General features: G+C 35.6%; 2 protein-coding genes across 2 annotated transcripts; both read right to left on the bottom strand.

Annotated features, from left to right (window-relative positions):
* Nucleotides 1-1,781: 1,781 nt before the first annotated feature.
* Or51p1 (olfactory receptor family 51 subfamily P member 1) lies at nt 1,782-2,723 on the bottom strand. Its single transcript, NM_001002270.1, has one exon. The coding sequence runs from the start codon at nt 2,721-2,723 to the stop codon at nt 1,782-1,784; it is 942 nt and encodes a 313-aa protein (NP_001002270.1).
* A 5,990-nt stretch (nt 2,724-8,713) lies between these two features.
* Or51l1 (olfactory receptor family 51 subfamily L member 1) lies at nt 8,714-9,661 on the bottom strand. The gene has a single exon (NM_001000135.1). The coding sequence runs from the start codon at nt 9,659-9,661 to the stop codon at nt 8,714-8,716; it is 948 nt and encodes a 315-aa protein (NP_001000135.1).
* Nucleotides 9,662-13,317: the final 3,656 nt, after the last annotated feature.

Raw genomic sequence — 13,317 nt, 5'->3', positions numbered from 1 at the left:
ATCCAAGAACACAGCAAAAACATTATTCACCACAGTGAAGTAGGCTTCATTCCATGGATCCAGGGATAGATGGATCAATATAAAAAAATCAATCAGCATAATCCACTAATAAACAAGCTTATAGAAAAAATTGCATGATCATCTCATTAGATGCTGAAAAAGCCTTTGACAAAATACAACATCCCTTCATGTTAAGTCTTGGAGAGGTCAGGAATTCATGTTAACTATATAAATGTAATAAAAGCAATATACAGCAACGCCACTAAAATCATGGAAGAGATAAGGCTGTATACTCTCTCCCTATCTAGTCTATAAAGTACTTGAAATTCTAGTTAGTTTAATAAGGCGACTAAACAAGATTGGAAAGGAAACAGTCAAGGTATGAAGATGATATGATAGTATACATAGGTGACCCTCAAAATTCTACCAGAGAACTCCTACAGCTGATAAATACCTTCAGCAAAGTTGTTGGATACAAAATTAATTCAAATCAGTAGCCTCCCTTTATACAAGTGATAAATTGGCTGTGAAAGAAATTAAGTAAACAACACATTTCATAATAGCCACAAATAGTATAAATTATCTTGGTGTAACTTTTACCAACCAAGGGAAAGATCCATATGACAAGAACTTTAAGTCCTAAAAAAAAAGAAAGAAATTAAAGAACTCATAAGATGGAAAGATCTCCCATGCTCACAGATTGGCAGGATTAATATAGTAAAAATGGCCATCTTGCCCAAAGCAATCTACAGATTCAATGCAATCCCCAACAAAATTCCAACACACTTCTTCATAGACATGGAAAGAAAAATTCTCAACTTCAAAAATAAAAGGACACAGGATAACCAAAACAATTCTCAACAATAAAAGAACTTCTTGGGAATCACCATCTCTGACCTCAAGCTATATTACAGAGCAACTGATAAAAACCGCTTCCTACTGGTACAGAGACAGACAGATCAATCAATGAAATAGAATTGAAGACCCAGAACCTGCACACATATGGATACTTGTTCTTTAACAAAGAAGCCAACACCACGCACTGGATAAAAGAAAGAATCTTCAACAAATGGTGTTTTGTATATCTGGCTGTCTGCATGTAAAAGGATGCAAATTGATCCATATTTATCACCATGCTCAAAGCTCAAGTCCAAATGGATCAAGAACCTCTACATAAAACTAGGTACAGTGAAACTTATAGAAGAGAAAGTTGAAAATAAACTTGACCTATTCACATAGGGGAAAATTTTCTGAACAGAATACCAATGGCTCAGGCTCTAAGATAAAGACGTAATAAATGGGACCTCAAGAAACCAAAAAGCTTCTGTAAGGTAAAAGACTGTCAGTTGGACAAAACGATGGCCTACAGGTTGAGGAAAATCTTACATTTCATTAACTCACCATTTTCTTTTAGTATCATCCCCTTCCTCTTGAAAACATATTTTCTAGATTTACGAGAATCAAAATGTATATTTAAAAATATCTTTATAATATGGAAAATAATATAGGACAGTATTTTTGATCCAAGTTTTAGGACTAATGTAAGAGTTCTCTTGAAATCTGATTATCTTCAGAAATTGAGAGCTTTCGTTTAAAAATAAAGCCAAGTTTTAATTCTCTATGCTGAAAAGACAAAGATTTTCTGGCATTGGGTTTGGACCCAATATCTTAAAGGTAAAATATTATTAATAAACTTACATTTAAGCATTTATTTATGTAAGTAAGAAATACTACATAATAATACATATAAAGGGAAAATAATGTTTTCCAGTTCCTTTTTTCTAAACTTCATGTTTCTTTAATTTTCTCAGGATTCTATCACGGATCTGCTTAGTCTTCACACTATAGACAATAGGATTCATGAGAGGAGGAACCAATAGGTATACATTGGCCATAAGCACGTGGACAATTGGGGAAGCATTCTGTCCATAGCGACGGATCATGGATAGCCCAATCATTGGTGTATAGAAAGTGAGTACAGCACAGATGTGGGAAATGCAAGTGTTGAGTGCTTTTATCCTTTCTGCTTTGGAGGCTATACTCAGCACAGTGCCCAGAATAAGGATATAGGACAGGAGAAGAAGTAAAGAATCCAGTCCCATGGAGAAGATGACCACCATGAGGCCATAGATGCTGCTGACCCAGCGGCTGGATACAGTTGTCTTTATGAGATCCTGGTGTAGGCAGAATGGGTAGGAAAGTATATTGATAACCCGATATTGAAGCCTCTTCAGGAGGAAGGAGGCTGGAAAGACCAGGGCTAAGGCTCTTCCAGCAATTGCCAAGCCAATTCCAACAATGACAGTATTGGTTAGAATAGCTGCATAGCGCAGAGGTTCCCGAATTGCTACAAAGCGGTCAAATGCCATGGCCAGCAACACTGCTGACTCAATAATCGAGAAAACATGAATGAAGTACATCTGAACCAGGCAAGCATTAAAGGGGATCTCCCGGGCTTGGAACCAAAACACACTGAACATGGTAGGTAAGGTTGTAGTAGAGAGGCCCAGGTCAGTGAGTGCCAGCATAGACAAAAAGTAGTACATTGGCTGATGGAGGGAAGACTCAGTTCTGATAATGAATAAGATGGTAATGTTCCCTGCAATAGAAGTGGCATAAACCAAAAATATAGGGATGGAAATCAGGCTGTATCTCATTTCCAGGCCTGGGAAACCCGTTAGAAGAAATCGGGGGTATAGGCTGGAATCATTGATAACAGACATTATGCTGATAAAGGACCGTTCAATCTACAATGGAAGATATAAACATAGAAAATTGAGGTCAACCCCAGTTCTGTAATAATGAACAAAGCTCTGATGTCCTACTCTGTGCTAGGTATTTTAATTTCTCCTCTACTCATTATATTTAACCCTTGTATTTGCACATCAACCTACTAATTTATTCTTTTATCTTCTTGTATATTTATTAAGAACATAATAAAGGAAATATGGCAGTCTTAAAGTAGAAGGTTTATAATAAATATATTAAAGCTTATGAAGGTTAAGCTTGTGAATAGGGACTATATTAAATATTAAATTAACTTTCAAACACATTTTTTAAAACACACGGTGATATCTCAACAGAGAGGGTACTAAGTAACAAAAAGGCAGAAATCCAAATTTGGATAAAGGGACAGTATTGTGTTATAGATGTAAGCAAATGCTATAGGACCTGAGTGGATCTTCATAACTGAGTTCTATAACTAAATTTAAATTTGAAAAGCAGATAGGGAATAAAAAATGTACAAATTGTAGGCTCACTTTTACTGATTCTACAAGAACAAGATAAGAAACAATTAACTTGAGAACATTTATATTTGGGTCAAAGTAGAATCAGTATAAAAATAATCTGAATGTTCACAAAAAGGAGACAGAAGAAGCTTTTAGAAAGTTATTGATAATAAAATAGTGGCTGAAAGTAATTTCTAGTAGTTAGTACCATGAAGAATATACAGTTGTAAAGTTCAGGCAGAGAAAATGGAGCTTAATAATATAGATCATCATGAAGTTTAGAAATCTAGAACAGCTTACATATTTTATTGAATTTTGTCATTTGTCAAAACAAACAGAATAAAGGCTGATATAGAAAGTTGGGTAAACAAGTGAGTAAGATAAATGAGATTAAGTTGTGACAAGCATGAGATGTACGTACAGAGAGGAATTGGTGTACTGTGCCAAATGGGGAATTTCTAATGACTCATAGGGAAAGGATGGGAAAACAAACACGTCACAGATAAACAGAGAGATCATAAACATAGGAATGTAGTGTCCAGTTGCAAGGAAAATTGTGAGCTTGCTGAGCACCAGACAGAGTTACCACAGATTGGGTATGCTAGGCACCAAGCAAAACCTAACTTTTGTTTACAAAACAGAGTATTCTATGTTAAAATTCTACATCAAAATTCCTATGCTCCACTTACCACAGTTTACTCTTCTAACAAAAGATCATGCTGCAATTTCCCTGACTAGCTTAATTATAAAATGACTGATTATGTAATTTTCTACAGAGGTAACACGAATTTTCCATTGTGCTGGTAATATCCTTACTTTTAAGATAGAAAAAAAGAAAATAATTTATGTGCATATTATCTTTTACACAGTGATCTAATGCTATAATAATATTACATCTTGGGAAATACTGTTTTTTATACATTACTTTCACTTCCTTACTTTGATGTCATAAGTTTCTTTTGGGTCAACTTTATCACTGAGTAATAAGAATCTTTTGGCACACAAAATTAATTTCTTTCTTCCTTATGCCCACCCTCAGTAGTCTGAGTTCTCTTCAGTCTCCTTCTCAAGGAGGCATACCAAAGCTCATGTCTTGGGTAACTCTTTTACTCCTTAGAAATATTTCCATTTTAGAGGATTCAGTCTTGGGTCATTGTTGGTTATAGACACAAACACCTGTTTTTAGTGACTAACCATCTAGAGTCAGAGAAAGTCAGAGAGCAGCTGTAATCTACTATTTCAACCATTTTAGAGATATAGATCACTAAACTTCCTTGAACATAAAAATAAAGTAGTATTAACTACAGAAGCTTAATAAAACTTAAGATGTTTGAGAAAAACAAATGAAATGCCACATGTTGCATCTGAGACTTAGTTCGATCTCAAGGAAAGAAAAAATATTGATCAAAATGATGGATATTAATATTAAGTTTAACAACCACAGTCACTGACTCAAAGACACTATGACCAATACCTCTAGTCAAGACCAAGTAGGATTTGTAAATGCTCATGGTATTCGTGGGAGTGAGGAAAAGAGGAATTCAAATCATCATCAATCTGTACCACCCACTTCACCTGTTTTGACATTTTCATCTCTGTTTAGTATTTTACAGTACTGTCTTTGGACAACAGTGATTTCAGTACTGACTTCCCATCATAGACACTACATTCTTTCCCCTCAAGGTTAATATTTAATAGTCTTTGAGGCTAATAGTCTATCAGGGTTGGGAAAGCAGATTATTTATCCACGTCATCTGTCCCAGAGCACTGACTTACCTTAATCTAACATCATCAGAGGCTCTCAATTTCCTTTCAATGCACTATATTCTTTAAATATATAATGCAGCAGCCTTATGCCCACTATTCTTACCTCAAAGCACAGTCACAGCTGAGTCTTTAAGTGCAGAGAGGCATTCACTCTGATTCAGACTGTCTTGAGTTTCCAGTCAATCAATCTGAGGGATTCTTCATAGGTATCTAAAACCACTGAAGATTAGAATAAAAAAATAGTAACACACACAGAGCATCCTGAGGCATAGAGATCTTTATGGATACACAGGTGCTTCGAAGCAAGGTTCAGTGTCTTTGGTGACTCCAGAGACTACACAGTGTATTTTATGCCCGGGACTTGTGTGACAATATCCAGGCTGGTGTGCCATCACCACCTTGCTTCTTATTAAGGACTCTGGCCTTCTCATCCCTCTTGGCTAGTACATTACCTGTAGCACATTTTTTTCTCAATAAACCTCTGGGGATAATAATTGATGGAAAATCCATTTATTGTCCTCAAGGGCAGATGGTAGACAGGTTAACCCCGCCTCTTGGATGGGAAGCAATTCAGGAATGCCCTAAGAATCATTTGATGAAGACAACCAATGGTCTTCATTATACTTTCTTGAAACTTTAGTTAAAAGTATTGTGAAAACAGTATTAGTCCTGAATACTATGTTTAATTCACTATATCAAATACTTGATAAAGGAATATAGCATGAGAGATTATTTCTCAGTGATTTATGTGAATTCAGCAAGCGTAACCTGATATCCAAAGAAGAGCACAATACATAAAAAATAAGCATGCATGACCACCATGGATTCATTATAAAATTTAAACCAAATTACTATAAATGTAATCTGCTAAATACACACACACACGCACTCTCACACACACACACACACACGCACGCACACACACACACATACACACACACAAACACACACACAGTTTCTTTTGTATTTGATTCAGTTATCAAAACTCTCTATAAGTTAAACTTAAAGCAACTTACTATTACCTTATAAGAAGAGGATCATTTCATAATATAAATTGAGATATTTTGCTAGATTTAAAATTAATGACAAGAAAAATAAATTCAAAATTAACAATAATTTTTCACATGACTAAGTCCAAAAATTACAACAAACATTAATCTTATTTGGAAAATATAATAGTAAGACAACCTCCCCATAGACAAAAAAAGAAGATTATAATACTGTGTTCAGCTCTAAAATATGTGCAGTTATTTAATATAAATAGATGAGGAAAAACAGAAATTCAAAGGAAAATAACTTTATTATTACTCTCAGGCAATATAACTATTTGCAAATGAAAAAACTTAATGAAAAGTCAGGAAAGCCAGTAAGTTAATTCATCAGGATTAGGAGCATACTTATTTCTAAATCCATGTCTTACTGTCAGCAAGAAGAAAATGAAACCTCAGCTATATTGTATATTCTACAATACAATATAGAGGAAGAGAACTACAGAGGAAGAGAAACTAATAGACCAAAATTATTTTTTACAAATATCCTTACATTGCACAACACATCATTGAGATTCAGGATTAATGCTTAATTAATCAGTTAATTCTTTAGGAACTATGCCTTGATCTTATCTTACCCTGCACAAAAGTAAAGTCTACGTAAGTTGAATATCCTAACATGAGAAGTAGGTCATAAAATTTCAAAAATCACATAGAAGAACATGAATGACACCACAGCTAAGCACACACATTACCTATGTAGCTCTCACTTCAAGCCTGTTGTCCACTGCTTACACTACTAGAATCTAGTTGAATTCAGTCAATAATTTTTCCTTTGTAAGTACCATAATGCTAATATTGGCCAATAGAAAATGCTTAAGACAGTGTTGGTGAAAGTCTTCTGCATTTCTCTTTGATTTTGATTCTACTATTCAGAGACCAAAGACAAGCAGAGCAGACATTCTGTGACATTCATTCCTCCAATTTCAACCCTCGACAAGTGGCTCAGTTCTATGCGTCTGGCATTCACTACTGTACATGGCATCTGAACTATAATCACTCTGCTTAGTAGAGGGCACATTTCCAGCTTAGTAAAAATTGTGTCTTCTCTCCCCATCCATGCTTTAAGAGGGGTCAGTTTACCATTCTCTGCTGTTTTCCTACTGATGGCTCCTTCTTCATGGTCCTGAAGGCAGTTCTGGGTTGTAAACAGTGGATAATCCATTCCCCACAGGAGTGTTTGTTTGGTTTTTTTTTCTCTCAAAGAAATTTGTGAAAACTTTTCAGGTACAGAGTGAGTAGAATGAACTCGAAGCTATAATTTATCCCTCTTTGTCTCCTTTAATGCTAATGTACTATTTAGACTTATATTTATACACTTAATACACTTAATTCCTGAACTTAAGAGTTCAGATACATAAATATTTCCCAGTACAGTGAAAATTACTGTGTAGTTGCTGTCTCTAAATTGGAACCCAAATAACATCATAAATAATCATATGCTTCTTTTCTTTTTTCTTCATTCATTTCTTTTTTATTTTTGTTTTTTCATTTTTATTTTGTTTGGTTCTATTTTGTTTTTTTTAAGCAGTACTTCTTCTTGTAGTCCTGGCTGTCCAGGAACTCACTCTGCAGACCAGGCTTGCCTGGAACTCCTGCCTCTTCCTCCCAAATTCTGAGATCAAAGGCGTGCATTACTATGCCACACCTTAGATACTTCTTAAAGTATACTCAAAGTTAAAACAAATTTATATGTTAACCTTCATTTAAAATTAAGAATTCAAAATATTATTACATTTATTTACTTTTTTATTGATTTCAGACAGTATGTTTGACACACAACTCCACTGGTTCTGCCCTGCTGAGATGGGTTATAAGCATGCCTGGCCACGCCCAGGATCTAACTCAATTCCTCATGCTCACACAGCAAGCACTGTCAAACACTAGCTCTCCTTCATCATTCAGTTCAGGCATACTGATTTTTACAATGCACTGCTATTTACATATGCACGGTATTTAAAGAAATGGCCACCACAATACATATTTCATTTGTCTCTATATATTTGACTTGGGTTACAAAATTAGAGCTAAAATTTACATTTATCTTTTATGAGTTGGAGAAGACTAGACACATGATACCTTGTTAATGGGACAATTATGATCCCATGCTCAAAAAGTGCACAATTCAACTGAGAATAAAGGAAGAATATATGAAAAAGTAAAACATTCCTCATAAGGGCTAGCATCCTACCGAAGATGACAAAGGAATCAATTATCTACAATAAATTAATTGAAAACACAACATGAAGACCTCTACAGACTTGTAGAAAAAGAAAAAAAGACTATTGTTAAATGAATTTTCTCAATTTTTAATCATTTTTAACTGTTAAATCTATTTTTCATAAGGAATATAACTGTAACAGTTTAATAATGTAAAAAAATACAGTTTTTCAAAAACTGAATTCCAATCACATATACTTTCTATTATTAAATCTCATAATAATCTTAGGTACAGAAAAAGGCCATAGTAATTATCACAATTTGGCCTTGAGAACCCAAATGATGTAATGATTAAAATTAATTGAGACTATATTTAGAAGGTAAAAGAATTACTTTATTCTAATTTAGGCAGATATGCCCCAAGAACTATAGTATACACTTTTCACCTAACAAAACAAACATCTTTTCTAATATTTCCCAGGGCAAAAATCAGAGGATATGAGTAATTTAAAACCTTCTACTTAATCTAAACTTGCGGAGAATTCCTAGGCGGATCTGTTTTGTCCTCACACTGTAGACAACTGGGTTAAGCACTGGGGGGAGAAGCAGGTAGATGTCAGCCATGAGGATGTGGACTATGGGAGAGAGATGTTTCCCGAAGCGATGGACCATTGACACCCCAATTACTGGTACAAAGAAGATGAGCACCACACAGACATGGGAAACACAGGTGTTCAGAGCTTTTAGTCGCTCTTCACGGGATGCGATACTCAGCACGGCGTTCAGAATAAGAACATAAGAAATAAGTATGAAGACTGAATCCACACCTAGTGTAGCAATAACTACACATAGTCCATAGACACTGTTGATCCTGGCATCAGAGCAGGATAGCCTCAGAACATCTTGGTGTAAGCAGAAGGCATGGGAGAGGGCATTGATGTGGCAATAGTGATACTGTCTCAGTAGCAAAGGTGTAGGCAGAACAACCCCCATGCTTCGAAGCAAGCAGGCCATACCAATTTTGCCAATCACACTGTTGGTGAGGATGGTAGAATAGTGCAGTGGACGACAGATTGCTATGAAACGGTCAAAGGCCATAGCCAGAAGCACTGAGGACTCCAGAAATGTGAATGTATGGATGAAGAACAACTGAGCGTAGCAAGCACTCGCCTGTATCTCTCGGATATCCAACCACAGCACAGTCAGCATTGTTGGAAGTGTGGACATGGACATACCTAGGTCAGTCAGTGCCAAGATGGACAGGAAGTAGTACATGGGCTGATGGAGTGAGGACTCTATCCAAATAACAGAGAGAATGGTTACATTACCAATGAAGGCTACCAAATAAGCAAGGCAGAAAGGCACTGAGAGCCAAGTATGGACATACTCCAGTCCAGGGAAACCCTTCAGGATAAATATGGGCCCTGTAACATCACTACTATTCCAGGAAAGCATGGTGAGCCTCATGTGGCTTGACAGATTCTTCTTTATTACTCAGTCAAATTTGTATCAGACAAAGAACACAACTAGGACAAAATATACATTCCCTCTATGTTCACCTTGGAAGAAAGAAGAAATTGTGGTTATTATGTAGGAAATCCTTTCTTAAATTATGGAACGTCAAGAGTGTGTGGCCAATAAATATAGCCATCTATGACAAATAACTGGACATATCTTTATCAGGAACACCAGAAAAAAATATACAACACAGAAAAATACAGAACATTTTACCTATAACATAATGATAGAAATAGAGAAAAATGAGAGTAAAAGCATAGTATTTTTCAAAAAGACTTCTTCAGAAATGATCTTCAGTCAATTGGCGGTTGCTTTAAGGGTGCAGCCATGAAACAACTGGACTGATCCCGTGACTTCAACACACGTCTTCAAAGATCTTTATTCCACATTGTAGCATAACTACAGAAATCCTTCCGATGTTGATCTCCTGTATGTTCTCTCACAAAAAAGTAAAAACAATATATTTAACACCATTGTTTATCATACCTTAAAATATTAAAAGAGAGCATGTCAGTTTGCCAGTATTCATTTCTTAGAAAGGGGGCCAGAGAGGCTGAGACTGTCTGAAAGATTACGCCTCGAACATTGCATGTGCTGAGCAAACAGCCTACCTTGAGCTACACTTTCCAGCACTTAGGATTTCTTGATTCACTACTTTATCTTTCAGAAGACTGTCTATAACTTTCAACAGAACAGTCAATGTACATGTTAAGTGTTGTGTTTGCACTTACTGGGAACACAGAGAAACCTCTGAATGCAGCAGCCGCTTAGCGTCTGCCTCCTTTCTCCTGACAGATGCTGCCTCTCGCTTGGGTAAGTCAGTCCCGACCTAAAGGGAAAACTGTTCCAAATGAAGCCTTACTTAGCACTCTACAGTGTGACTCCAACTCTTCCAACAGTGACGATTTATTATCCTGCTTATGTTTTGTTTAAATATTATCTGATTATATTTCACTAAACGTTCATATTTATTTTTAATTGTTCCTTCTAATCTACCGTGAGACAACAAAAGACTTAGGCAATACCACTGTTATGTCCAAAGAGGATTTAAGTTACAACCTACCCATCTCTCACATGACTAAAATTTCTCTAGTTTTTGCAGAGCCAAGTTTTCACTCCTCCTCTGTGTTAGAATCAGCCCTGCTTCACTCCAGCCCTGAGCAGGAAGGGTGGACTTCCTCTGGGCTTGTGGACTTTACCGAAGCAATCTGCTCCTCTGCCAAGCAGAGCATTTACATTTTACCCACAAAGAAAATAATTTCTACTGACGTCTCTGACCTTATTATTTTCCTCACTCAGAATGTTTCCTGAATTTTCTGTTTACCAATTGAGGTCATGAAAGCAATCTTGACATTAGCATCAACATCTGTAGCACACACAAGAGTACAAATGTGCTCATATCCACAGTCACACATGTACACACACAAAAACAGACACACGTGCAGAACTAGTATTCTAGACACAATGGGAAATTTTCTCTTATTCCATGCCCGGACATTATTCTTTGCAAAATTTTCAACCTAAATACAAATCATATATTTTTTAATTCTCAGGTATTTCTGTAAATAAGACGGGTTATTATTTTGTAACTGTTTCACTCCTGCTCTGAATTTCCTTTATGCTGCTTTTAACGTTTGGAAATTATTAGTTACAGGGTTGTTCATGTACTGAACAGAAAATTATAACAAACATTAATATTTCTTTGTACTTTAAATATTTCTCTGGTTATGTAGTTAAAGTGTGCAGCACACCCATATTTTACATATGTATATATAAATAATTATTAGAGACAAGAAAATTATCCTATCACCTTCCTCAGATAACATTTTTCAGACATATATGTGTATGGTAAGAGCATCTGTGACCTATTCACCAACCAACCAAATTTGTATAAATCAGTACATTTTTATTAGGCTCTTAGATTTCTATTCTTATGCAAGCTTCATCCACTGACATATTTCTTCCCATCTCATATCCTTGGCTTATTTGTATAGCTGGCTTTCTACTCTGTATAGTTTTGATTTATCATTCATCCACCTTTCAGTATACCGTCTGCCATGCTTTCCACTAGCCTTGTTCTCTCCACAGCTGACCTTCCTAGGCACATTTTATTCTATTTGCAGGTCATTGATTTGGTTGATTTGGGGGGTTGAGTATAATTAAATTACACTGAAATTGAGAAATAATGGGGAAAGGCTGCTAATAATGATCACTGCTAATGATAGAGGCTAAGGGAAAACACTTATGTCACACACTAAACTCATAAGGAAAAACTACCAAGTAAAAGAGGCAGCCTTCCCATCATCATAGCTGTGGTCCCCAAAAACACTTTTCAAATGGCTAGTTTGTGTGAAACTGCCAAAAGAATGCAGTGGGACATGATGATGTGTTTCTCATTTCAAAATTGACACCCCTATCAAAATTACACAAATACTTTATAATAATTTTTGTTTCTGGAAGTATATATATTAACACATTATATGCTAAAAACCCTCCCACCATTTATTTGTAATTGAAAGTCAACACTTACCTGAGGTTTATGCATAAGATAATTGGATCATCAGGAAATTTTAGTAAGCCCCCAATAGCCCACATCCCAAATGACTAAGAGTTGTGTTATTTCTTTCTGACTAATCTTTCCTACTGTAGATAAAGTCATATTCTCCTTGTTTCTATTTCTGTGTCTTCCTCTTTGTCTCCTTTCTTGAATGTCCTAATGGTGTCTGTTCTGTTTCCTATTGCTATTTCTAATTTGGTCTTCATATAACTTAAGTCTTTTCAGCTTGCAATTCTAGCTTTCCATTTCTTCTTTGTCTTTGTCTCCACATTTTCCCTTGTATTTCTGTTTTAGTTCTTGGTACCTCTGGTTTAACCCTCACCTGAGATGAGTTAAGTCTGCACTGATTGCAGACGTTCTTTGATTCTGGGAGTCTTAAGGCTTGTTATTTATTCCTCTACCTTTATAAATCTTCCTCATGTCTCCTGGGGTAGAACTCAGGGGACTGATTGTAAAACCTGCTAGGTACTAAGGGAAATGATACACACAGCGTTTGACCATCAGTTAGAGCACAGAACTGCAGTCCTCAGAATGTATCCTTACTGCCATCTATAGTTCCTACTCCTTCCTTCATACACAGTAGTCTTGTTTGCTTGTTTGTTTATATTTTTCAAATAAGCTCAATGAGGTAAGTTTGTTAGAAGTTAATTTTTTTAATTTTTAAATTACATTTTAAATATTTCTTTTAAGTAAAATATAATTTAACATTTTTCTCCTCCAGCTCCTTCCTCCAGGCCTTCCCATGCTCCCCCAATTCTACCTCAAATTTTGACCTCTTTTTCTTTAATTATCACTATTATATATACATATGTCTGTATGTATATGTATATATATGCTGTTATAAAATATTCTTTTATTCACACACACAACACACAGACACAAACAAATATGTAAATGCAATCTTTTGAGTTCATTTAGTATAGCTTGTATGTGTATTTTTTTTATATATTTTTAGGTATGACCATTTGGCATCAGATTAATAATTAGGAAGCTCACCTACGAGGAAGACTCTAGTCAGTATTATTTACTTGTTTGT

The sequence above is a fragment of the Rattus norvegicus genome, chromosome 1 (genome assembly GCF_036323735.1).
Source record: "Rattus norvegicus strain BN/NHsdMcwi chromosome 1, GRCr8, whole genome shotgun sequence".
NCBI classification, from domain to species: domain Eukaryota; kingdom Metazoa; phylum Chordata; class Mammalia; order Rodentia; family Muridae; genus Rattus; species Rattus norvegicus.
This window is presented reverse-complemented; position numbering and strand designations above follow the sequence as displayed.

Coding starts and splice junctions, on each gene's coding strand:
- Or51p1 (NM_001002270.1), bottom strand. CDS start 2,723: ATGTCTGTTATCAATGATTCCAGCCTATACCCCCGATTTCTTCTAACG.
- Or51l1 (NM_001000135.1), bottom strand. CDS start 9,661: ATGCTTTCCTGGAATAGTAGTGATGTTACAGGGCCCATATTTATCCTG.